Here is a 26686-nt window from a genome sequence, read left to right as displayed (position 1 = left end):
TGCGGATTCACTTCCACCTGGAGCTGGATTGGGTCGCTCCTGTGGACCAATCAGACTGCTGCATTCTGGACCCTATTGTTCTAGGACCAATCAGACTGCTGCCTTTTGGATCTTAGTCAACTCAGTACATAACATCAAGTAACGCTGACCCACTACTCTCCCCACCCCCGCAGCAACTGCCCAGATAAACACTGCCTCTGAAAATGGACGTTCTCTTTCACGATGTTTCTCAAACTTAGTTCCTCGGGTGTTGCTGGACTACAACTCCCATCATGCCTGACCACTGGTCCTGCTAGCTAGGGGTGATGGGAATTGTAGTCAAACAGCAGTTGGGGACCCAAGTTTGAGAAACACCGACTCTCTCTTTTTCGTGAGAGAGCGTGTTCCCAACACTGCTGTGTTAACTTCCGTATAGGTTGGTAAAGCCGGGCACACGCAGGCAGCGACGAGGTCAGCTAAAGTACAAGCCGCAACACGTCGGCGCGTCAACCTTAGGACCCCAAAACATCGCGCTAGTCGCTCGCCCGCCCGCCCGTCCGCCAGGGGAGGAGCTTCCTTCCCTGAGCCCCGCCCGTGGTCGCGAGGGGATTTGCGTCACTGCCGCGCGCCGGCATCTCCCGCTTCCGCCGCTCAGCCTGAGGTAGCGCGTGAGGAGACGGTTGGCGGCGCGCGGCCCACAGCGTTTGTTGGTGGCGGTTGCTGCGGGTTGGCGCGCGCGGGTGCAGGCAGGTGCTTTCCTTTCCTTTCCTGTTTCTTAAGCGCGGGAAGCCGCGTTTCTTCGTATCCCTCCCCGCTTCGGCATTCGGCCGGGCGCTCCTCCCTCCCTCCCTCCCCACCCGCCTCAGGGCGGCGATTGGTAGCGAAGGGAAAGCTGTTGATAACGGACCCCCCCCCCACCCACACACACCTTTTAAAACGCTTGGGTTTTTCCTCTCTCTTTTTAAACAGTAGTAATAATAATAAGTGAATCCACAGACGGCCTAGCCGCGTTTAGTCTGTCGCTGCGAGTGCAGCTCCAAGTGTCTTTAAGAGGCTACAAATGGGTTGAAGCTGTCGTAAAAATAAACATAAAAGGCCAGAGGCCGCAGATTCAGGTAAAAGAGGAGGCGGACTTGGCTGAAGCTTCTTCCGCAGCGAATTATGTCCGTCTTCAGTAAGCCGCCTCAAGGCTCTTAATTTCACAAACTGAACACACTTCCTTAAGCTTCTTGCCAGTTTAGGACATCTGCCCATTGTATGGCTTATTTGAGGTGACAGGTTGTTTGCCTCGTGCCTTAAACGTGTGCTATCCTTTGCTCATAACCACCGATTTGACATTAAAGCATACTGATTTTAGAAATATACTGGTGGCTTTTTTGTTTTCTTGTTATCCTCCATGTTGGTTCTTTTACAACATAATAGGAAAATAGGATGGAAACAATATGTTACATTCCTAGTCTTGTAAATTTGTCTGCGGTTATAGTTCTAACAAACAAAGATTTCTATGCATACTTTTAAAATAATATTAAATCTTCTATTTTATCCACAGTATTGGAAGCAGAAGTTGTACAATATATTGATTCCAACATTTGTAGCATTTTCAGGGAAAAAAGAAAAGTGAGATAGTTAGAAAGCTCATGTCATCAGGAATGCTACCAGAAAACCTTGAGGCATCCAAGCTTACTGATGTAAAAGGAGATGGGAAGTGCAACCTTGATCAAATGGGAAATGAATTACTGGAAAAGATAGAGAATATTGAAGCTATGTCAAAGAGGCAAAGAAAGAAGCTAATGAAACAGAAACAGTGGGAAGAACAAAGAAACTTGCGCAAGTATGGGTTATTTTTTTGCTACAAGTGTGGGTTAATAACTGAGCAGGTTCGGGTTATATTCTTCTCTCTATCCCCAATTTGTATAAAAGAAAAAATCAGAAGTGGACTTCTTTCTCCCATGCCATTTCTTTTATTTCCATTAATGTGGGGAGAAGTGAAAAAATGTGTTAGGGAAAACTAACATTTATTTAAATGCAGGATTGCATGATAAAAACCTGCTTAGAAACTACTGCAAAATCTATGTTTGTTTTACATTACACTAGGCAGTTGATATAATCACCTGATTAGAATAAATGAGACACAGGAATCTAATACATTTCACATATGATTTAATGTGTGTATCATGTTTAGTTTTCATGCCTTCCATCATTCAGATATGGAAGAAGGAAATTGTGCATTTATTCTTCTTGACCTTAGCATTTCTATCCCACAACATGGCTAACAGTTGCAATGGAGTTCTTGAGCTTTAACCAACACTCTCTTCAAATCCCTCTTCCATTTTTTCTGTGCTGCAGTTGGTGTGAAGCTTTTGTTTTGTCCCAGTCAAGACACTGAAAGGCAGAATAGGTTCAGTTGTACTTCTGCGTTGATTAACTGTTTCTCCTTGAGCAGCTTCTTTCTCTAAAAATCATTTTTATAGACAGTTGCTTATGAAAGACTAAGAGTAAAGCTATTATTTGTCTTGCAAAAGGATAACAGCAAATCTTTCCCCTGGGATGAAGGTGATGAAATGGATGAACATTTAAAGAAAGGGTGTGTATGTAGAACTAGGCATTGCGAGTGCAGGGGCACAAGACAGCAAGTCAGAGAGGCCAGAGCACTGCAGGTCAAAACACTTGAAGAGAAAGACTGTATAAAAGTGTTTGTACTCTAGTGCTAAAGGCCATTTGAGAAAAGATGGGTGAGCTAGAGTGCTTAACTCTTCTACTACCATCTCTTTATGTTGCATATGTGTGCAGAATCAGTGTATAATTAATACCATGGCACTTGGGTGTTTACAAATTGCTATCTTTCAGACAGAAACGTAAAGAAAAACGCCTGAAGAGAAAACAAGAGCGCCAGTCTCAGCTGGAATCCAGCAACGACGGAAGTTTCAGGAAACGTTTGCGTAGAGATGTTGTTCCTAGTACCCTTCGCCTTATTATAGATTGCAGTTTTGACAATTTAATGGAGCTAAAGGTAAATGAAAGTTATACTTTTCAGAAGCAAGTTACTTAGGGTGCTTTTGTTTGGTTATTAGGGTATGCCTATAATAGTGTAGGTCAGAGCTTTCCAAACTGTGTGTTGCCACATGTTAGTGTGTTGGGTGTAGTGTGTAGGTGTGTCACGTGTACACTCCTCCCAGGGCTAGAAAGGGGTTACCGTATTTTTTGCTCTGTAAGACTCACTTTTTCCCTCCTAAAAAGTAAGGGGAAATGTCTGTGCGTCTTATGGAGCGAATGCAGGCTGCGCAGCTATTGCAGAAGCCAGAACAGCAAGAGGGATTGCTGCTTTCACTGCGCAGCAATCCCTCTTGCTGTTCTGGCTTCTGAGATTCAGAATTTTTTTTTCCTTGTTTTCCTCCTCCAAAATCTAGGTGCGTCTTGTGGTCTGGTGCGTCTTATAGAGCAAAAAATACGGTAGTTTAATCTCTGGTTTCCTAGTAAAACTGAATTACTGTCTCATGAAATGATGCATGTCTAAAAGGTGTGTCACCAACATGAAAAGTTTGGAAAGCTTTGGTGTAGGGCTATAGGGACATACAGATATGTTAGTAAAATAAGGCTATTGAGATTGAAACTAATGTATAATGTTTCTGTTTTACAACAGTGGTTAGTATGTAACCCTGGTATTTAGTGAGTACCACTGGTGTCCAATAGGCTTGGAGACATTTGCATGTCACTTTCCTAAATACTATTTTAGCTGACTAATTCCAAGAATAAAAATGTTTATTCTACTGTACTTAATAATGAATGGCAGTTGAAAGCACATGGTGAAGAAATTCCTTCTAATTCTATTAGGAGTTGTGCATCACTGTTAATTATTACAGTGGTTAGACTAGGATTACTGTCCTGTACACACTTAATTATAAGAAAGTTCCACTGATTTCAGAGGGGCTTGTTCTCAAATTAGCACCCATAGAATTGCAGCTTAGATATTTCCTTTTCAGTTTTAACTTGTTTGTAAATTAGTATTAATTTTTATTTTCAACATGATGAATTTTAAGTAAAGTACAATAGTGAATATGTGACATCTTAGAAAAATTATTTAATTGCAATGTTATTTTTTATAGTGACTTAATATTTCTTTTCCAAAAATGTTCTATTCAGAAATAACTTTTTGTCAGTTAAAAGTTTCCTTTCTCTCTCTTTAGCGTCTCTGAATCTCTTGGTTAAAGCATTTTGTGGTGCTTTCTCTGAAGGAAAATATAAAAACAAATTGTGTTGTATACAGGATGTCAAGAAACTTCACAAGCAAATTCAGAGATGTTATGCAGAAAATCGCAAAGCACTCCATCCTGTACAGGTATGTTGTTGTAAACTATTTTCTGATTTTTGTGTTCGGACCGGTTAGTTATATACATGAAATGTGAAAGGCCACTCCTTCCAAAAATGAAAATAAATTCTTTAATAACATAGACATAATTTGATAGTATTTTTGTCAGACTTCCATTTCAATATATTATTAAGATGACAGTGCAAATATCAGTGTATGCCTAAAAACAGATATAATCTTGTCCCGCAGTTAATATTTTAGAGTACTTGTGTGTTTTGTTTTGCTGTGGAACATTTTGGGCAAAATCCTGTTTTGTTAAATCCTGTTTTGAGTTTTACTCAAACTAATAAAGCTAAAATAATCAACATTCATTTGAACACCTTCAAAAATAATATATGTTTGTATTGTTAGGGACGGAGGAATACCTAATTAGAAGTTAGATATTAGCAGTCAACATTATACACTTCTATTGCCTTTTTGTCTTCCAAAGTTTTACTTGACTAGCCATGGAGGCCAGCTGAAGGACAACATGAATGAAACTGACAAAGGATGGGTAAACTGGAAGGTACTAGCAATTTCAGATTTGCTTACCTTTTGTTGTGAACACTTTTTCACCTTGTTTGTGTGTTTAAATGAACGCCCCAACCACTCTTGAGAGGCTTCCAACAGAATATAAAAAACACAGCAAAACATCAGACATTAAAAACTTGCTGATACAGGGCTGCCTTCATATGTCTTCAGAAAGTTGTATAATTGTTTATCTCTTTGGCATCTGATGGGAGGGCCTTCTACAGGGCAGGTACCACTACTGAGAAGGCCCTATGACTGGTTCCCTGTAACTTCACTTCTTGCAGTGAGGGAACTGCCAGGAGGCCCATGGAACTGAACCTTAGTGCCTGGGCTAAATGATGTGAGTGCAAATGCTCCTTCAGTTATACAGCGCCAAGGCTGTTTATGGTTTTAAAGGTCAATACCAACACTTTGAATTGTGTTCGGAACCATACTGAGAGCCAATGTAGATCTTTTAGGAACGTTGTTATATGGTTCTAGCCATATGCTCCCAGTCACCAGTCTGGCAGCTGCAACCACATCTCTACTAGCTTTTAGGAAACACATGAGGTGGGAATTCTCAACCACATCATTTCTAGCTTATTAGATTGTGCCGTGAACTCTTTTAATTCCTCCTTTTTTGTCTGATGATTTTCTGTCCAGTCAGTTATGAAATGGTAGTTTGAGTGAGAAGGCTGCTTTGTTTATGTCTGGGTTTCTGAATTATAAGTGAAGATTGATAAATTTGAAGAAAAGAACAGTATTGCAGTTCCTAAGTGAATGAGCATATGTACAAAAGGACTTTGTTGCAGCTTTTTCAATTGCTGTTTTAAAAAAATTCTGCTGTTTTGAAGCCAGTCATGAATCAAGTTTTTCTGCTCTGTATCCAGGCTGATTGGGACATGTTTCTTGACAAGAAAGTAGTTTGATTCAGAGGATCTGCTCAAGATGTAATGTTGGGCAGGTTCTCTTGAGACAGACTGATTGACTTCCTTCTGCCTTGGAGGTGGAAGTAAAAATCTCATCTAGTCTTCCAAGTAGAGCCAGTGACATTGTTAAAATCACACCCACCACATTATAGCACATGTAGAAGAAACAGCCTCGAATGTAGCTGCTTTTTGTAACTGTGTCTACCACTTTGACTGGTTCTCTGAGAAAGTCCTTGAATATTTAGACAATTTATTTAATACATTTGTGTGTATTTGTATCTTGAAGGATATCCACATTAAATCAGAACATTATAGTGAACTGATGAAGAAAGAAGACCTTGTGTACCTTACATCGGACTCTCCTGAAGTCCTGAGTGAACTAGATGAGTCCAAAGCCTATGTCATTGGAGGCCTTGTGGATCACAATCATCACAAGGTAGAGAACTAATGTGTGGAATCCTGTGTATCTTTACTTGTAAAGAATTCCCATTGAACTCCGTTAATGTGCATAGAATGCTATGGAACATGATTATTTTAAGCTGCTGTTTTGTGTTATAATGTGAGAGGCAGGCTGCTGCTTTTCTGGGCACCTGGCAACATCTACTAAAGTAGTGGATTTTTCATTCTTGAGTTACTTTGAATTCTTTGAATTCTATTGAATGCTTTGAAACAGAGCAGCAAACATTCTGTTAAAAGCCCCCCCTTTTGGCTTTGCTCTTTTAGAATTGGTGGTTGCTTCTGTGCATTTTTGCCTCCTTCAGTAGCCAGTCACATCAGACTGAGCATTTGGAATGCAAATTCTTTGTGACAGCAATTTATATTTGGAAAGACAGAGAGGTCAAACTAAAGGCAAATAAACTAAGAAAGACAGACTATCTACTGCCCCACAGTTGTGGGAAGGATGGGAAGAGAAGACATTAATAAATCATCATACTTCACTTGCCAGAGAAATCTTTCTGTGCATGAGGGATGTACTGGAAAAGCAGAGGGGTTAAAAAGCTACACTGTTGTCTGATGAAGTATGATGTGAGGTGCTTACAGTGCATTTAATCACCCTGCACCAGGACTCATAAAACAAATTTGAAGGAATACTGAGTTTTCAGGTTGGCTTCTGTTCCCTCCTCCATCATTCTGTACATGAAATTTACAATTTGGCATTTGCGGCCCATGCTGCAGTATGATCCCTAAAACAGCTACAGCAAATGCCCACAGCAGCAGCGTTTCTGTGGTTGCTGCTGATATTAACAGATCATTCTCTGTGATGGTTATTTTAATCATATTTAATGTAGTAATGGTAGTAACTAAGAATAGACTCCCAAGTAGCATATCCAAGTGTTTGTAACAAATACAGATGCTGAACATAAGCTTAAGTGAACATATTTAGAATATACAAATAGAGCAAGCAGTTGGGTGATAATAGTAAACATACCAAGCACTTAATCATGTTGTTCTTCCTTTAGAAATCTGAGTGGTTCATAGTGGGTCTTCTCATCGATAAGAAGGTGTCATGCAACTAAAGCACACAGAATAATTTCAGGAAAATACCGTATTTTTTGCACCATAACACTCACTTTTTTCCTCCTAGAAAGTAAGGGGAAATGTCTGTGCGTGTTATGGAGGGAATGCCTACGGGTGGCATGCCTACGGATTTTCCTCCTCTAAAAACTACGTGTGTGTTATGGTCGGGTGCGTGTTATAGAGCGAAAAATACAATACTTGCTTAAGAGCGAATTTTCCAGTATTTTTGTGCAACCTCTGACCTGCAGGTGTCTTGAAAAGTCCGGCTTGTAAATGAGCTGTATTTGCCTGCTTGAGTATGAATTGCATCAAGTTATTTGTTTGAACACACATAAGGCACAAACACTAAAGCCTCTTAGGATATAGTTGCAAAACATTTTACTAATTTGAAACAAACTATATATAAGCTGTATGGAACTTTTTTTAGTTGTGCCATATGATTTCTTCTATGTACTCACAGCTATATGTATATATGACAAAACTCTTAACATTCTGTGAAACTCACAATGTACAGATCTGATAATCAGAATTAATTACTTTTTCTTCCGTGTCTTATTGCAGGGCATTACATACAAAAGAGCACAAGAAGAGGGCATAAGTCATGCACAACTTCCACTAGGGATCTTTGTGAAAATGAACAGTCGGAAAGTTCTGGCAGTCAATCATGGTAAGGATGAAAGTAAACAAAAAATGAAACATTGAAGAATAAGTGTGTGCATAGTCAAATGTTAACATGCACGACACTTTCCTTTGTTCTCCTTTTAAAAGCTGATGGTTTAAATATGGACCTTTCTGATTTTTGCCTATACTTTCTTTGTGGCATTCATCTGAGATCATTGTCATCTGTTATCTCATTATGTCAGATGTCTTTTTAACTTCGCACCCACATGTTGTGATTCAGTAGATAATATTAGTGATAATAGTAGTAGTAGTAATAATAATATTTTTGTAGCAGTGAGTGAGAGAAAACACAGTCGTTTGGTCTAGTGCCACAGGTAATGCAGTAATTCACCTGTGTGTAGTGGCTTTGTAGTACTCTAGACCTCTTGAAGGATTATGAAGCTGCATATAGTAAACGTGGCAGCAGGCAGTGCGGATGAGCATACTAGCTCTTACTCTTTGTTGTCATCACCCTTCACATGTGGACAGTGCAGTGGGGAGCCTTCAGTACTTTTGGAGGTTCCCCACGTTTTAAGGCTCTGATTTTTCAGAGTTCTAAAACAGTTTTGCGCTGCCCCACTCATGTTTATTACAGTTTGAAAATACATAAAGTGAGCTGTATGCTTCTTTTTCTTTTTAATTTCCACTAATTCTTAGATGTTTCCAAATTTACTAGTAGGCATGTTTTTCATAAATGTCAGAGACCAGTACCAGTACTTGCCACATGTGCTGACTATTTGATAGCAAGCCAACTTTTCAGAACAAGAAACTAGCTTTTTATTTTTCAACTTCACATCCACTGGATTTCAGCAGTAATGATAACACCTGAAAGTCTAAGAAACTAAGCAAACAATGCACACCACTCCCCTCCCCCAGTTATTATGTCTCAATAGATGGATGTTAATTGCCACTCCCATAAATAGACGATTAGACAATTAGACAAGAAATACTAGGGGAAACTTGGTAATTGCTTCCTACACAGCAAACACATGCTGACTACGTGCATAGCTGAAAATGCTATATAATATTGGCAGGTGTGAAAGCTTTGCTTGTTGAATCTTTCTGTGTATGATTAATTACCTTTATTTTTGCTGCAGAGGTCATAATTAAATTTAGTTTCATAACTTCAATAAATTTCTGATTCTGTCAGACACTTCAGTTATTTTTAAAGGACATGTGATCTTTTTGCTGCAGTGTTTGAAATCATCCTTGCATTCTTGGAAAAGAGAGACTGGGAGGAAGCATTTTTCACTGTATTGCCACAACGGAAAGGAGCCAAACCACTAAATGAGACAACCGAAACCACCATGTGCAAGCTGCAGAAGTCAGAAATGGTACAAGGTGAAATCTCAGATAGTGAATAAGCATCTCTGGATGTTAATTTAATTTAAATATTTAATATCCAAAGATGGGAATGGTTTGCTGTCCTTGCAGTGTACAGTTGTTTATGGAGTGCTGCATAGCTTATCTGTTAGTATCAAGCACTAATTTTATTTGCCAGATCTGGACTTGTACTAGTTAGAAAATACTTGATTTTTGGTAGCTTTTTAGCCTGCTAAAGGGCGTTTAAAGAAAACTTTGTTTCCCAAGGAAGCTGATATATATTTTTCTTTTTATTATTTTTATTTAATATTTGCCAGAAGAGGGAGCTTTTAAGTTTGAGTAGCACCTCTGCTTTTTATTGACCATGCCAAGATTGTTTTCACAAGTACTACTGCCAAATCACGTGTTCCGTATTAATACCTGTGTATCTGATTTCCCCATCCTTGAACACAGAGTTTTGTATTAAATACATACCTTTGCTAGTTTCAACCAGTTTTCCATTCAAATTTAATTCCTGTCTTCTGAGGCATTCATTTAGCCATCACTCTCAATTTTCTGTTATGATATTTAGGCTATAAGACTTTCATTAATGCATTTTATGTTACTAATTTTGTCCCATTAAAAAAACGAAGCAGATCATGATTTGTACAGTCCTGTTTGTGTCTGTAGTCTTCATGTTATAAATAGCATATGCACAAATGCACTGAAATACTTTTCCTCTTTGTATTTCTGTAAGGAGAAGCTGATGTAACAGAGCTGCTAAGGGCGAACTTCCAGGGCCAGCTGAATCATTTCAGTTATCTAGCAATGCATTTTAAGAATGAAGTGGCAGGTTAAATTAGACTTAGAGTAAATGAGTGGCTTCCAGTAGCCTTCCCCAACGTGGTGCCCTCCAGATGATTGAATACAACTCCCATCAGCCCCAGCCAGCATGGCCAATTCACCTTTCAAGTTTCATGACTAAGTAGGGATTTGAGCCCAAATCTAACACTGTTTTCAATACCACACTTGTTCTTCTCATAAAAAGCAATGCACTAAATGTTTGTGGGGGTGCTGCACATCTCATGTAATTTGCGTATCTTTCCAGTAAGAGAATACCACCAGCTAACCCACATAACTTTCCCTGCCTTGCTAATGGCACCTGCATCATGTTCACAACAGACTGCTCTGGTTGTTTGGCACTGGTAACCACTAAATCTTGGTCTGATCTGTTTTAAAAACTAATATTAAAGTTCCCATGGAAGTCTACTTTATTTGCTGTCTCTATTGCATTAACTATCTTTTAAGAAAACAGTTGACTATGTGCAGTTCCCATAACATACTGATTGTTTATTGTACATTGTAGAGGTTTTTCATTTTAATGACTTGGAACAAAATCTCCAATGGCATGTTTAATAACTCCCTAGAGCAAGTTATATAAATATGTGCCCAGGAATATTGGGTTGCAGTCTGCAGACTTTTATGAAGTGTTTGACATGGATGTATGGCTATTTAAATTATTATGACTTTAGATTTGTGTATCTGAGTCTTTTCCGTAGCCCCAGACAGACAGGATCCTGAAGACTGCAGACTCAGCTGTTAGTGTCTGGGGGAAAGAGTTTGAAGATGGGCCATATCACTATTATTGTACAATGAAATGTGACCACCTCACCAGAATAGTCTTGGCTATCATTTCTGTGCTCTGACTTGTTTTGGTTCTTCTTTTGGTGGGAAACTCAAGTCAGCAAAAGAGCAGGTGCACATGGGTATTGGGTGGAAGGGGAATTGGAGGGCATAGGCATTATTTTTCCTCCTGCAACTTTACGCTAGGGTAAATAAACAGATGGCTGTGCATCAGTATCCAAAGGGCAATATATGGTGTTCCATATGTGCCCTGTGGCTTTTCCAGCCCTCATCTCACTGTAGCCCCTCGATTTTCCCCAAGCTGCTTCTGAAGGCCGGGGAACCATTCATAGAAATGACACAAGGAGCTGTATCCCGAAAGAGAAAGTGGATTGCCCTCCCCATCCATGCACCTGCAGAAACCTATCATTTGTGCATAGTGCTCTGAATTACAATATAGATTTCATGGCAAGTACACTGGAAGATATTATTTATATACCACTTAACGCTAACAACAACAATATTAAAACTTTCTTGGGTTGAGAAATTAAGGGAAAGTGTGTAAGCAGGTGTTTCTTTTATGTAAGTAACAAGACCTTAAAAACTGGCTTAGTGGCTAATAGGTCCCTCGGCACTGGTGTGACATGTGTCTATTAGGTGGCACAACTCGAAACCTAGGTTGTAGGTATTAAAAAGTGCCTTTTAGCACTCGGCAACTGAATTGCCAGAATGTTGACAATGAAGTCCATCAGCACTGTTCTGAATTATGGCGGCCATCACTGCCTTTTGAGGCGGTGAGTTTCATAGTTTGGCTACATGCTGCGTGCTCATTTGAAATCTGTTAGAGAGAGCGTATTGCATTTCCTTTCATTCTGGCTTTTGGGTTAATATCACTGATCCGAGTAAATAGCTGGATTCTCTCGGAACAGCCAACTAGAAGGGGCTCCCTTAATGAATTGTCTTGACCCCAGTCCTAACAAACTACATGGATATGAACTCCACTAAAATCCAGCAGATTGGAGTGCTATTGAATGACTATACTATAGCCACTTAAAGCGTTACTGACCTGAATGAAGCCCAGGGGAGCTGTAATAAGTTGTAAACTGTTGACTTATTTTTTCGAATGTTGACCTGCAGTGCATTAATTTTAAAGAATATTCAAAATTCTGAAGATTATGCAGAAATAGATCACTTCTATCATTTGTATTCAGAAAGAATGAAAATGTCCACGATATCTTTTCATATCAATTACCAAGACACAATGACATGCACTCTTAAAAACAAAATGTTTATTTAGCATTTTGTTTACCAGTGTTCTAACATTCAGTTTTTTGTGTATGTGTGTTTAAACTTTACAAATACCTGTTTAGCAGGTAAAACTCTTAAGGTCTAAATAGTGTGGCTATAAACTTTTTCTAACAAAAAAAAAATGACACTTTAGAGCTTTGGAAAAAATTGTGTGAGATTCACTGTACATGTTATCTTCCACGAAAAGCATTGTGCTGGTTTTCAGATGCTCTGAAATCGGGCCTCACCTCTTGAAGCAGTGTTGTGTCGCTTAGAGTAAGCCTTGTTGTACAGCAACTGGGTGCTGTTTTGGGATAATGCAGGACTGTGGGGGTGACTTTGAAGAACTGTGAGTTTGCTGGGGGAACGCTCTAGAGCCTCAGAAGTTGGGATTCGGATTTTCTCTCTCGTGTGTGTACTTCTCTCCCTGTCTGAAAGCGATTGTGAAAATCAAAGCTACATTAATGCACTGATAATAATAATATAATAATAATTTATTATTTATACCCCACCCATCTGGCTGGGTTTCTCCAGCCACTCTGGGCGGCTTCCAACAAAATATTAAAATACAATAGTCTGTTAAACATTAAAAGCTTCCCTAAACAGGGCTGCCTTCAGATGTCTTCTAAAAGTCTGGTAGTTGTTGTTCTCTGACATCTGGTGGGAGGGCGTTCCACAGGACAGGTGCCACTACTGAGAAGGCCCTCTGCCTGCTTCCCTGTAACATCTCGCAGTGAGGGAACCGAACCGCCAGCAGGCCCTTGGTACTGGACCTCAGTGTCCGGGCAGAACGATCGGGGTGGAGACGCTCCTTCAGGTATACTGGGCCGAGGCCGTTTGAACTGCAGGTTTTTTTGTCTATGCATCTAATGACAGAGCTGTCCTCATTTATGCCACTATGACAGCAGTTATGTGTGATGCTGTCAAGAGGCAAGATGATGTGGCTTCCTCTCAACTAATTTTAATCCATATGAGATCATCTCTTGTAAGCATGGTCTTATTTTTCTGGATAAAAATGTACAACGCATAACTAGCCTCTCACCTTTACTGGATACTGTTCCTCTGCTTGTAAGCCTAAAAAAGAAAGAATACATCTTAGGTTTTTTTATACAGTTTATATACTGTTTAATTACAATGGCTTTTAAGTGGTGCAGAGTGAACACAGTAAAGACAAAAAGGTAAATATTGGTTAAAAACTATAAAATCAGAAGTGACTTTAAATGCCTGCTGAAATTTTAAGAAGAATTCAGCAAGGAGGTGGCCTGTCTAATATCAGCTGAAAGAAAATTCCATGAAATTGGAACAATATTAGGCATTCTGCATAGTATGAGGTACAGTACAGTTGTTGTTTTTTAGGATAGTGGAGGCAGGAGAAAAATCAATGTGCAGATAATCCGGATTTGAACAGAAATACAACACAATGATCCTGCTCTTACACTTCTTTCTTTTTAATGAAAGTATTAAGACAGGAATTTGTGGTTCCCGCTTTCAACATTCTTTATTGCCGTGGCTGTTGCTTAGTTCAGGACCCAGGAGCAAAGATAAGCTAGCATTTATTATAGTTAACAAAATTTGAATGCCACTTGATCATAGTAAAACCTCTAAGCAGTTTACAAGAAATAGTAAAATTATCAATAAACACAGTTAAAACAATTAAACATTTTAAAGATTTAGTAACATTAACAGTAAAAAAAGAATTTTTAAAATTCCATCATATATTTGTCCGGATTGACTTGCAAAAAAAAAGTTTTAAGCAGGGGCTTAAAAGATAATACAGTGAAAACGCCTGCCTGATCTCGATTGCAAGAGTACAAGTGCTGCCAGTTATAGCCTGAGACAGTATCTCTCATTCAAAATTTTACTACTGAATGAAATGCAATAGAAAGCAGATTTCCTGGATAAATGCACAATTCTGCATGGTTCCCCACCAAGATTTATTATCCTCAGCTGGCTTTTAAGATATGACCTGAAGTTTTTGGATTATTTCCTGTTAGAACCAACACAGGCTGGTTTCGTCAGAAGTTATGCTTTACATTAATGGTCAAATACCTTTTGGTGGTTTGGAAATGACATGGATTTTTCCTTTTCTTTCTCAACCTACTTTACTTGTGTAAATTACAAGATCTCAACATCACCATCCACGGTGAGCAAAAAGTGCTAGTTGTGAATAATCCCAGCCCATGCTGCAAACAAGGCAAATGACCAACCTGGCGGCTTTCCACGTAGCACCATACCTAGGGCAACGCATTATCAATTTTACCTGCGCCGGCTCTCTTCACTTGCTGGTTTATTCTGAAGTGCTCTTTCAGCTTTCAGCATATCTCGTAAACTCAGAGCCTCTACGTCAGCTTCTTTCAGTGCCCTTTTCTGATAATTCAGCAGATCTCGGCTGGTCACGTCGGAACGGATGAAATTGGACACAAACTCCTTCTCTGAAACAGCATTACCAGGTAGTAATATTAATATAATGGATATGTCAGGGACTTCTCTGTATATAGAAAGGCTACTCCCCATTTTCTTCCGATGGCAGAGAAAGGTCAACACAAGCCTATTTCATAGGAAGAACACTCCCAGAAATAGGAGAGGATCGTATGGGCATATCTGTGTGTGCACCACAGACTAAACATGCTTTGTGAATAAAGTATTGAAAATATCCAAGATCTTAATCTTAAGGGTATAACTGTGATACTACTTCTTTCATATAATGAAAATAAAATGCATTCCAGGTTTTCCTCCATTCAGGTTCCCCCTCCATAATATTTCTTAAACAAATATTAAGTTCTTTAAATATAACACATACGACGCCTGTGAGAAACATACAAGCAGCATTCAAGCACAACAGCACTTTCCCCTTCTTTGGTTTCCAGCAGATTTCTTGTTAAATCATCACAACAGTGGGAGTTGTGTGAAAATTAAATATAATCTAATTTGGGGTGGTCCTCCTATCAGCTGTCACCTGGCAGCAGCCATTGCATCAGACTGAAACAGGAGGGAAGAGGAGTGGTGCAAGGCTGTTCCAAGAGACCAGCTGCTCTGCAAACCTTTTCTGGCTGAAGAGGGGGGTAAAATGCTATACATAAATAAAGCATGGGTGCAGGCCGGGGGGGTGGGGTCATTTTCTTGTCCAAGGCCAGAACCTGAGAATCGTATAGCCCGTCCTATCATTAGGCGGAGTGAGGCAATCACCTTAGGTGGCAGGATCTGGGGGCTCATTCCCTGTGACCAGAGCGCTTTGGTAATTTCCCCTCACATAAAAGTTTGCTACCACCCTCTAATCTAGTGGGACCCCCTTAGCATCACTCGGGGAGTGGAGGATGCAAGTGTTGAAGTAAGAATCAACTGCTTCTGTACATAGAAGTGGGGAGAGGATGAATGTAGATGAATGTAGGTTGCCTCGGGCAGCAAAATGTCTTGGGACAGCTCTGGGCTATATAGAGGTTTATTGGGAAGGGCAGGTGTCAGTTCATTTCCTTCCATCCTGAAACATCCCTATATATTGTGGGAGCTTTAGAACCTCCTGCCATGCCACAGCTGGCTTAGCTGTGACAGCTGGGTAGAGAGATGTTGTTGTTGTCGTTTAGTCGTGTCCGACCCCATGGACCAGAGCACGCCAGGCACTTCTGTCCTCCACTGCCTCCCGCAGTTTGATCAAACTCATGCTGGTAGCTTCAAGAACACCATCCAACCATCTCATTCTCTGTCGTCCCCTTCTCCTTGTGCCCTCCATCTTTCCCAACATCAGGGTCTTTTCCAGGGAGTCTTCTCTTCTCATGAGGTGGCCAAAGTATTGGAGCCTCAGCTTCACGATCTGTCCTTCCAGTGAGCGCTCAGGGCTGATTTCCTTCAGAATGGATAGGTTTGATCTTCTTGCAGTCCATGGGACTCTCAAGAGTCTCCTCCAGCACCATAATTCCAAAGCATCAATTCTTCGGCGATCAGCCTTCTTTATGGTCCAGCTCTCACTTCCATACATCACTACTGGGAAAACCATGGCTTTTACTATACGGTAGAGAGATACCTCTGTTATATATTCAGTATCCCTCAAGTATGCAAAAACTGCTACCGTATTTGGGATTGGCACTTCTAAACTGGCAGGCATTCATCCAATAGTTTGTTATCAAAGGGAACGATAATCTGATTTTATATACATAGAGATAGGTATACAAAGAGGGGTGTGCTCTCCTGCCTGCCGCATGCAGCCCAAAGTCAGTAGACACTTCAGCCATGTGCAACTATCACATTTTCTCTCCTTACCTTTTAGAGTTGCCTTTGATAACCAGGTTTGGATCTCTGCAAGTGAGTCTGTCTGTAAAATATCACGAAGCCTTTCCAAGATCTAGGAGGAGGACAGATCAGACCGATGAAGCACTGCAGTCAGGGCTGCCGCAATACATTTTGTTGCCTAAAACGGGAAGAGTGCTGTTGCCCTTAGGTCCTGGCTTGCAGGCTCTCCATCTGGCGGGCCACTGGGAGAAAAAGATGCCGTGCTAGATGTGCCATTGGCATGATGCAGCAGTGTCTTCTTCTGTTCTTATGACACCCCCATCCCAGTTACACATACGAAAGCCAAATGGAGTGGCACTTAAACATCAGCCGGGGGCCAGTGTCCTTCACCACACCTGAGGGAACAGGATAGCTCAGAGGGCACCCAACAAGGGGTATGGTACACAACTCACCACGGTGACTGACTGACTGACTGCTGCCCCCTGAAACCAATGCAGTGGTAGCAGCGCCAATGCTTGGGCAGCAAATGCAACAAATGTTATTAGTATTCAAAGCCCTTACAAGCCTAGGTAGGGCCAGTTTACTTGTGGGATTGTCTTGCCCCCCTATATGCCCACCAACCACTTTGATCTGCCGAACTGGCACGGTTACAGCCTTGTAAGTGTGAATCTCTTCCAAAAGTACACATTTTTTGCAAGCAATTTCCCCTAATATAATGCATTTTGTATGTTACGTTCACTGATGCATGTATGGTTACACACATTTCCCCGTAATATATGCATTCTTGTACACACCATTTGGCCTGGAGACCTGCATCACAAAATTTGGGTAATTTTGAAAGTAGCTGTATTTCGGCATTTGCTTTGTGAAGAGTTCTGTAAAACTCAGGAGCTTGCAACATCAAAATCTCAGAAATGGCCTCCTCTCTCTTTTACGGGCCATCATTGCCACCTTTTCAACAGATTGGTGGTTTTCAAACTGGCCGTGTAATCCTATGCATATTTACGCAGAAGTGAGTTGAATGCAACTTACCCCCAGTAAACATGTATAGTATTGCAACCTAAATGTACTAAATGACATCCTCCTTTTTTATCAGTTAAAGCAGAAGCGTGCAATCCATGACATAATCACTTAATGATGGTATCTTACTTTTATTTCCTGTTCCAGGTAAGTAGGGGTATAATTCATATTCTCGATGATGTCTGGCCTGTAGTGCGTACCCGGGGCAGGTAAAAGAGGGTGCTCTGGAGGAATCCTATTTTGTGGATTGTCTGCAAGGTATTTCCTCAAGGGATCGTCCTGATGATAAAGCAGAATATAAAGAGACAAATACAGACAGCCCACCGCCCCCCAAAACCCATCACCCAACTTTCTCTACTTCTTTGCTTTTGATCACCTCCAATACATCTGGACTAATCATTACGTTGTGCATTGGAGGAATGGAGAACCTGTGGCTTCCCAAATGTTACTGGATTTTGCATAGCTGATGATTGGGGTGATGGGAGCTGGACTCTATGTCTGTATGGCCCATCTCTGCTTTGAGTATAAGGGTAAGGCTGTGGTTGCAATGGCTCTCTTGCTATTGTCCTCTCTAGAAAACTGATGGGGTTTTGCACCTTGAACCCTTTATATGCCTTTTAGCCATCTGGATCCTACAGGATTCCAGGTCAACTGAAATAGATGAACAAACTCCCATTCTTAAGCCCTATTCAGGTGTTCAGTATACACAGGTGCTGAATCCATGTATAGAATGGGTATAGCAAGCTTTGCCTCCAGCCAATGCACACTCACGTGCATGTCTGCAAATGCCCTTCCCTATAGAAGCAGAGAGCTTTACACAATCACAAGAATAGAGGCGTCTGCCTGTAAAGGCTCTCGCTTTGTTCAGGCAAAGTAGAATAGGTTAGGGTTTGAGGTAACTTCAAAGCGCCACTGCCACCCTCAAATTTGTCATCTGCCCTTCACCAGCAGGTTAGGACAATTTAAAATTCAGAATTAAAAACAAAACAGATTATAGTCCCAGAAATAAAGTAAACCCAAAATCATGAATGGAGTGTTCTGCAAGAGTAAGGATGCTCCAAGAAGTCTTGATGGTTTCAGTTACAAATACCAGCAGTAGTTTGGCTCGTTACCCTTCTCTTTAAAAGTGGGGTGTTTCCTGTTCTTTGCTTGAGCTCTGCAATTTCGTCTCTCATAAGCTCTGAAATGCAATAGAGGGATTTTGCATGAGTTTTCATGTTAAGATTATAGAGGATTAAAGCCTGGTGAGACCTCTTGAAAAATACAGGAATTCTATGTAACATGGGAGGGCAGAGGATGCCTCCAGTGCAGGTGGCACGATACCGTGGTGGTTTTTGTGTCAACCAAATTTTTGCAAAGAATTTACAGACGTGTACGTTCATCATCATGGGACACGGGTGGCACTGTGGTCTAAATCACAGAGCGTAGGGCTTGCCAATCAGAAGGTTGGCGGTTCAAATCCCTGTGACGGGGTGAGCTCCCGTTGCTCGGTCCTTGCTCCTGCCAACCTAGCAGTTTGAAAGCACGTCAAAGTGCAAGTACATAAATAGGTACCACTCCGGCGGGAAGGTAAATGGCGTTTCCGTGCGCAGCTGTGGTTCGCCAGAAGCAGCTTAGTCATGCTGGCCACATGACCCAGAAGCTGTATGCCGGCTCCCTTGGCCAGTAAAACAAGATGAGCACTGCAACCCCAGAGTCGTTCGCGAATGGACCTAACAGTCAGGGGTCCCTTTACCTTTACATTCATCAGCAACTCAATCTAGTGGAGGGTCCACTTTGAGGAAGGGGTAATAAAGGCAGAGCCGTAGCTGGGGGTGGGCTAGCCGAGCTTTCTGCCCCAGATGAAGCCTCCAGAGGGGTGCCATTGAGGGTCTCAAACTGTGGTTTTGAAGTAGACATCCTATCCCTTTGTGCAAGCAACCAGGGGTACTTACGTCCAACATTCGCTCTAAGTGGGGTTTGTACCAGGCTTGGCAGGGTATTGTTGGGAAAAGAACTGTCAGTGGGCATTACATTGTTTCTGAGAAGTTGAGTATGTTCTGTGCTTGAGTCAACGAAGCGTCCTTCATTGTATCCTCGGTCTTTCACAACACAGACAGGTGCATCATTTAGTCCTGGGTGGGGAAAGAACGCACTTTACATTTTTCTAATTGTGCAGTTGGCTTTGGTGCAGGGATACACTGGAAATGGGGGTTTCAAATAGGGATGGTGAAGAATTTTGATCTTTTTTGTAGGCAAATTTATCAACTCCACACATTTAAAAGCAATGTCAGAACTGAAACACAGCCATCCTTCAAGCAGAAATCTGAATTTTGAGATGCAATCCTCCAACTCAATGGCATATGCAAAAATGCAAAAGTGGGCATAAAAATGGAGATATTTTTGAAAACAGAAAAATGCATTATATGCATTTTTGTACATCACAAAATTGCATGTTACTCAAATTTGCGTACAAAACTGGGGGATTATTGGGGAAAATTTGCACTAAAATGCTGGTGATTTTTTATGAGGGATTTTTGAAAAACATCAAATTGCTGCAGAAATGTGGAGAACGGAATTTAATACTGGACAAACTAGAAACTGAGAGAACCAAAACTAATGGATTATTCCATCTCTAGTCCTGAACTAAAGTATTATAGTTTCCTAGGGCTGGTTCACATATGCATGTATGTTTGATTATACAACACTTAGTTCCTACATGAATATTGATTGTATGATTATAAAATCATACCTGTGAATGAGTCGATCCATGTTTGTTTGTTTTTTTGTCCCAAAGCTTTGATTTCATTCACACAGCATAGCTTTATGGAGATGGTTCACACACAAGGCTTGACAGCCATCAGCTGATGCGGATTTATGTCGGAACCAACACTAGGTGATTCAGAATTGCATGCAGTTCTGCCCATAGCTGTCAACGTTTCCCATTTTTAAGGGAAATTCCCTTATTCAGAATAGGATTCCTCACAAGAAAAGGGAAAAATTAACAGCTATGGTTCTGCCTGAAGTGCAGAACAAAATGGTGTCCCCTCCCCAGTCCACATACAGGAGTTGGCTGCAATGGCTGTTGGATCTTACTTCAAACTTATGGGAGGGCAGAGTTCTGCCCTTCAAAAAAAGAGGAACATGCATTTTAAAAACCCTGCATTTAGGCTGCATTCAGATGTGGTGATTATAGTATTGGTTTTCCTAGTTTTAATGCTCATACTTCTGTCCCAATTTCTAACGTTCCTTTTACACTGCAGTATCCACAGTGTTTTGGAATTGCAGCTTCTTGAGCAATATGCTGCCATGTCATGCTAAATTTTAGATACATAGAAAGAGCTGCATATGCCAGGATACCACCTTAGATTTCATCACATGAGCAGCAGTGGTGCAATCATGAAACCCGTAGGAAAATGACAGCACAAAACTCCCACACCTTTTCGAGTTCACAGGGTTGCAAACAGGTATTTTTTTTCCTTGAAAACAATGCAAAAATAAGCACTAGGCTTCTGCTAGATTCTACTAGATTTTCAAGAAGCGGCTTTTTAAGTCGTGTGAAAGATCATGTGAGATGCAAAAATCAATAGGTAAGAAAATGTCAGGAAGACAGAATAAAGCCTCACCTGAATGTTTTTGTTCTGGAAACCCAAAAAATGAATACAGAGTTTGGCTTGGCCATATTAGCCCTTCCAGGGGGAGTTTACCTCTAATGTGGCACACGGTCTTTGGATGCGGAGAGTGTCTGCAAACAAAGTAACTTGTTTTCCCGGAAGAGCCCTCATTTGCCGCTTGCCGCGGGGTTCCCAGGGGGATCAGCTGAGGCTCAGGTTGTGCTCTAAAATTGATATTCATCTTAATGGGTTTCTATTTTCTTCGCCGCTATTCTTGGTACCACAGCCTGTAGCAGCATGTCATCCAGAGAGCCCTAATGAGGGAAGAAGAGAGGAGACAACACACATGGACCTAAGGGACACATTTTGCTCTTCTGTGCTGAACATAAAATATTTGTCAGTTAACTGACCGGGCAAAGCAGTTTTTGCCCTGCGATATCAAGTTTTCATCTCAGCCATTCTGAGGCCTTCAGACCTTTCAGCTTGTGCTTTGCTCTCTTTCTCCTCACTGGCTTCTCTCTTCCCTGAACATCTCCTCAAAAGTCAAACAATGGGGCCACCAAGCCTTCATTGGGAATCTAAGAATCTTTTCCCTCCAGAGTTCTGTATACATTCCCTTCTTTTATGACATCTTTCAGCCTCATACAAGCGTAAAGCAAGCATGTGATTTCTTGCTTACGGTAAAGTGAGCCTATGCAAGCTGAACAGCTCTATAAATAAATACATTTCCAGTGGTGAGTGAGGAATTATAACAGTGTTTATCACAGAATCAATACAGTAAAGTAAGCAAGACCCCATGTGATTATTCCTCATTTGGGACTGCAAAGATGTTTATTTATATAGATATTCAGCCTGCACAGGATCATCAAATGGATATCAAACCAAAAAACCATTCCTAAATAAGGAATGTGGTTTACCATAGGATTGATGTCAAGCACGCAACTCAGGAAAATATACAGACAACAGACTGACTATAAAGTCTGGTGTGTTTCCACATTTATTTCTTTCTATGAACGGTACATTGACTGTTAGCATGAGGGTACCATGTGTGACAGTTCCTTTTGCCCAAAACAAGCATTGGGACAGATATAATTCCATACATTTCAGTTTCAAAGTTGGGCACCACCACCAAGAAGGCTCTTTCAGGCATCACAACGTAACAAATCTTGGCAAGTCATGGTACAACGGACACACACAAAAAGGACAAAGGGGGATGCATATTTTCAAAAAATATTGAATGTGCTAATTTATATGTATAGGTGCACATTAGAAATAATTATAATTTAAATGGAAAACAATACAATTCACCCGTGTGCCTGCTCAGTCTGCTGTGCAGGTGTCAATTGTTGATGGACAACTTCAAAGCCTCTCCTGTTCGTTCTTCCTTTGGGTTATTTATCTTTAAACTGGAATTGAGCATGGCACAGCCCTTCAGACAGAGGATGCCTTCAAAAAGAAGCCGGTCCTCTGAGTCACAGCTCTTCAAACAGAGGACTGTCCTGCATACACCCATTAACCCTACTTTTTGGCAGTTCTTTGTTTGATAGAGGGAATTCCTGAAATTTCTGCCACGTTTCACAGATCTGCTCTTGTTTAATCTCTTGGGAAAGCACTCATTTCGGGGCACTCTGCATTGGACACAGGGCATTCAAACGACTGCCATAGGAAACCCAGCACATATTCCAGTGTAGCCCAAAGTGCCACTAGATGGTGCTCTTTCATGCCCTGCAATCTTTTACAGGTTGAACATTTCACCTCTCTTGTAGCTTCATAGGACCAGTTTTCTCACAGGTGCTGTAGGTTGTTCTCAACCAGCTTTATTAACATGTGACCCTGAAATTTTCAATCCCCTCCAAACGTATGCCAAAGTTTTGTGCTGGTTTGGTCCATTTTGTGCTGTGAAGCCCACATTTTGAGTTGCTCCCCCAAGCTGAATAACCAATAACAGCAATCCATGGTTACAAGATAACACCCCAAAAGCCAACATTGTCTGATCCCTTCCAAAGAGATACCAAAGTTCTGTGCCATTTGAAGCTTTCTCTACCCACTGAATGATCTGTTGCCTTGCAATGTCCTCTCCTGGCATATTAACAACAACCTCCAGGCGTTGCTGAACTACAACTCCCAAAACTCCCATCATCCTTGAGCGCTGGTCATGTTGACTGGCTAATTAGAGTTGGAATCCAACAACATCTGGAGCAGCGGTTCTCAATCTGTGGGTCCCCAGATGTTGGACTACAACTCCCATAATCCCTGAGCTCTGGCCTTGCTAGGGGGGATGGGAGTTGTCGTTCAACAACATCTGGGGACCCACAGGTTGAGAACCGCTGATCTGGAGGTTAGCCTCCCCTGCATTATGTTAACCATGTGATTAGCAATCACATCTTGTGTTTTAAAAATGAATAAATACCAGTTTAAGGGGTTGGGAGTGTTTGGTCACAGACCCACAGTGAATAGGGATGTGAGATTTAATTCTTCCCTACTATCTTGGTGAAACACACCCCAACACTACCACAGAGCAGTTAGCAGTGGGAAAACATGCATTAACACCCTCGGCTTTCTTTATGAGACTGGTAAAATGTTGATTATGGCCTCGATTTACATTATTATTGCCATTATAAGAGGAGCAAAAAGAGGAGATGACAGTGCAGTCTTCTGGTGTTTCAGGGCTGATCCCAATATAGAGTATCTTTCTCTCTGTAGGAGTGTTTGGGAATTCCTATAGATGCAGAGTGTAAAAAATAAAAAGCACCATTTAAAATGAACAATCCACATTGCAGCAAAGTTCCACGAGCCAAATCAGAGTATGCCCACAAATCTGTCCTGAAACATGGATTCTCCACTCCCAATAGTAGGAAAATGTAACATTAGAAGTAGTTCCATTGCCTTCATTCAAAGTGCTAAGATTCATAGGCCAACTGGATAGGATAGCTTATTTTAGAGACATGTGATTACTTAGAAATCCAAACACAACCCTGGCAAGTGTTGATCTGAGCTAAGTTTCCAGCCAAATAGTCTCCTATGTGGAATCCAAGCATGTTATATTCACCAGCCCTGTGCACCCTTTCATTTATTTATTCAGAATGATTTTAGTGACCCTTTTCATTAAAATCACAAAGCTATGTACAAGATAAAAACATAAAAAACAAAATTACAGTAAAACTGAGACATATTTAGTCATTACCATGAAAACAAAAAAACCACAGCAACAAGTGAAGAACACACTTCACCCACCCTGAAGGCTTATTCCTTGGCAGAACTGAGTGCCGGTGTCGGGGTGACCTATTCCAGTTTGTGCTTGCTACAAGATTAATTATTGCCTGCGTGAAATGAACCAAAAGGCAGAGACTTCTAGGAAAGAGGCTTTGCTTAGCAAATGATCTAGCAGCTATCAACTTCTAGGACCTGCCTCTATCATGAACTGAGTTATGTCCAGCAGCTTGGCCCCTAAACTCCCTTACCTCAGAAACATACAAAGTCAGACCACTGGTCTGCTTAGCTCAGCTTCCCAGGGTTTCGGATAGAATTCTCTCCTTTTGTTGTTTAGTCGTGTCCGACTCTTCATGACCCCATGGACCAGAGCACGCCAGGCACTCCTGTCTTCCACTGCCTCCTGCAATTTGGTCAAACTCATGCTGGTAGCTTTGAGAACACTGTCCAACCATCTCGTCCTCTGTCGTCCCCTTCTCCTTGTGCCCTCCATCTTTCCCAACACCAGGGTCTTTTCCAGGGAGTCTTCTCTTCTCATGAGGTGGCCAAAGTATTGGAGTCTCAGCTTCAGGATCTGTTCTTCCTCCTAGCCATACCTGAAGTTGCAGGGGGTTGAACCTGGACTTTTCTGCAAGCAAAGTAGATCCAGGCATTGGGTTGCATCCAGTGCTAGAGCAAACCCAGGGAGATCAGTGGAAATGGCTGTTAGGTCCCTTGATTTGAGTGGGTCTCCCCTGAGTAGAAATTATTTGGCTACAACCCATTGAAATGAAAGAGGAAGCTTCTGCAAAGGATCATGGGCACATCAGGCAAGTTGCATGCACACCTCGGCCACTGGATCATGGGGAAAGTGGAGCATTGTTTGGTAGAGTGTGCTCTGGTTTAGCAGGGCCCACAGTCAAAAAGATACCTAAGGGACCTAATGCATACCCCCCCAACATACCTTAGCTGAAAATAGGGACATTTCTCACTCCCCACAACTGACCCTCCTCAACCCCCGATTTTTGGCCTCCCCCTCCGCAGGAGAGCAAGTGCTGCCACCACCACACCAACAAGACACAGCACACACACACACACACACACACCTTCCACTGTCTTGAGAAAACCCCTTCATCCTGATTTGATTTTATTCTTTGGCAGATTTACAAAAACACACACCAGTAAAGAAATTTTAGAAACGGGCAAGATTGGATGTGGCTGTGCAAAACATTTTTTTATTTAAAAATAATTAATCAAGACTCCTTGTGCTTCTCTCCCCTTTTCTTCACGTCCAGGGCGGCCATGCCCTCTGCCTGCACCTCAGAGCCAGTAGTGCGACTCATACAACACACTGGCGATTAATATACACAGAACAATAATTATACATATTTTATCAACCTTCTGAGAAAAATACAAAACACTAAACAAAGCCACAAAGACTTGCGAACTACCCAGCCTAAAATGAATTTATAATGTCTGGTTTCAATAGATTTTTCAAATGCTTAACTCAGTCTTTTAGGTAAGTTCTTGAAGATACCAACAAAAGGTAAGTTTGGTGATATTCACGATATCAAGAGATGCTAGTAGAGTTGTAGATAGAGACAGGATGCTGGCGTTTTGCACCTGTTTCGCCCTGGCAGTCCAAGTAATCAAGAGGCCGCTGTTTGCCCCCAATGGGGCTCTCTAACTGGGGCTTGCAGGTAGCACATTCCCAATATAGTTTTCCGGACTTCTTCAGTGGTCTAATCTCAAAGTCTTGATACGTATATTGATATTCAATCTTATAGAGAATACTCTTTCTTGGCTTAAGCTTAAGAGACTGATTTGCTTAGAGCCGGTGCATTATGCAAGGCTGGATCTCAGTGATGGCAGCCTCTCCTCCTGCTCATCCACTCTCCAGCAGCCACTATGAGCTGCCCAAGGGAGGAGACTGGCAGTGGTGACCACTGGAGAGGCAAAGGGATGGTCCATTGCTGCTGCTGTGGACAAGCATCGGCTCATCCTCTTTCCCAAGCTTTGTGGCAGTGCTGGCAGGAAAAATAGGGGTATTCCAGGATCAAATGAGAAGCCATTAAATTACTTTGGGACATGATATATGAAGAGCTGAAAAAAATGATTGTGGCATTTGCCCTCCTAGGTGTGTGACATCATACTGGGTCATAAGCAGTGGCGTAGCGTGGGGGGTGCAGGGGGGGCGGGCCGCACCGGGTGCAACATCTGGGGTTAGGGGTAGGGGGCGCAAATCCATGGGTTGGGGGGCGCAAATCCACGGGTTAGGGGGCGCAAATTACTTGCCTTGCCCCGGGTGCTGACAACCCACACTATGCCACTGGTCATAAGGAAAGGGTTAACTAAGTGTAAAATGATTAACCAATAGGAACCCAAGGGGAGGAGTTAGAGTTAGAGTTGTTAAGAAGTCAGTCTGGAATTAGAGAAGGGAGAGGGAGGATAAGTTTGTGGGGGTTGGGCTAGTTTGATGTGAGAGAGTGAGAGAATCTGTTAAGAGG

General features: G+C 41.5%; 2 protein-coding genes across 19 annotated transcripts in view; one reads left to right on the top strand and one right to left on the bottom strand.

The window, feature by feature from the left end:
- The first annotated feature begins 591 nt into the window (after positions 1–591).
- On the top strand, positions 592–25527 carry TRMT10A (tRNA methyltransferase 10A). 6 transcript variants are annotated; one of them, XM_082237038.1, is made up of 9 exons: positions 592–729; positions 1529–1810; positions 2827–2989; positions 4244–4315; positions 4776–4850; positions 6050–6199; positions 7843–7948; positions 9136–9282; positions 11189–11898. In XM_082237038.1, exons 2-9 carry the CDS (start codon positions 1617–1619, stop codon positions 11407–11409), a joined length of 1128 nt encoding a protein of 375 aa, XP_082093164.1. In that variant the 5' UTR covers positions 592–729; positions 1529–1616; the 3' UTR covers positions 11410–11898. The 6 variants fall into 6 exon arrangements, with proteins under 6 accessions (XP_082093164.1, XP_082093167.1, XP_082093169.1 ...); XM_082237041.1 differs by lacking the exon at positions 11189–11898 and adding an exon at positions 10001–10914; XM_082237043.1 differs by lacking the exon at positions 11189–11898 and adding an exon at positions 25475–25527 and having other exon boundaries at positions 593–729.
- LOC309540292 (uncharacterized protein C4orf17) overlaps positions 2123–26686 on the bottom strand; it is a 166003-nt gene continuing 141439 nt past the window's right edge. For 4 of the 13 annotated variants that reach the window (XM_082237056.1, XM_082237055.1, XM_082237057.1 and 1 more), the window contains 8 exons: positions 21084–21304; positions 19332–19511; positions 18510–18577; positions 17527–17676; positions 16408–16489; positions 14414–14585; positions 13196–13227; positions 12134–12584 (listed from right to left, as the gene is read on the bottom strand). In XM_082237056.1, coding sequence (XP_082093182.1) covers positions 12376–12584; positions 13196–13227; positions 14414–14585; positions 16408–16489; positions 17527–17676; positions 18510–18577; positions 19332–19511; positions 21084–21231 — 1041 coding nt within the window. In that variant the 5' untranslated portion in view covers positions 21232–21304 and the 3' untranslated portion in view covers positions 12134–12375. Of the gene's footprint in view, positions 2362–7028; positions 7277–7486; positions 7573–10572; positions 10850–11932; positions 11998–12133; positions 12585–13195; positions 13228–14413; positions 14586–16407; positions 16490–17526; positions 17677–18509; positions 18578–19331; positions 19512–21083; positions 21596–26686 lie in introns of those variants that run through there. The other 9 variants (XR_014223148.1, XR_014223149.1, XM_082237053.1 and 6 more) reach the window with 9 other exon arrangements.

Source organism: Podarcis vaucheri (assembly GCF_965113315.1).
Source record: "Podarcis vaucheri genome assembly, chromosome: 9".
NCBI lineage: Eukaryota > Metazoa > Chordata > Lepidosauria > Squamata > Lacertidae > Podarcis > Podarcis vaucheri.
This window is presented reverse-complemented; position numbering and strand designations above follow the sequence as displayed.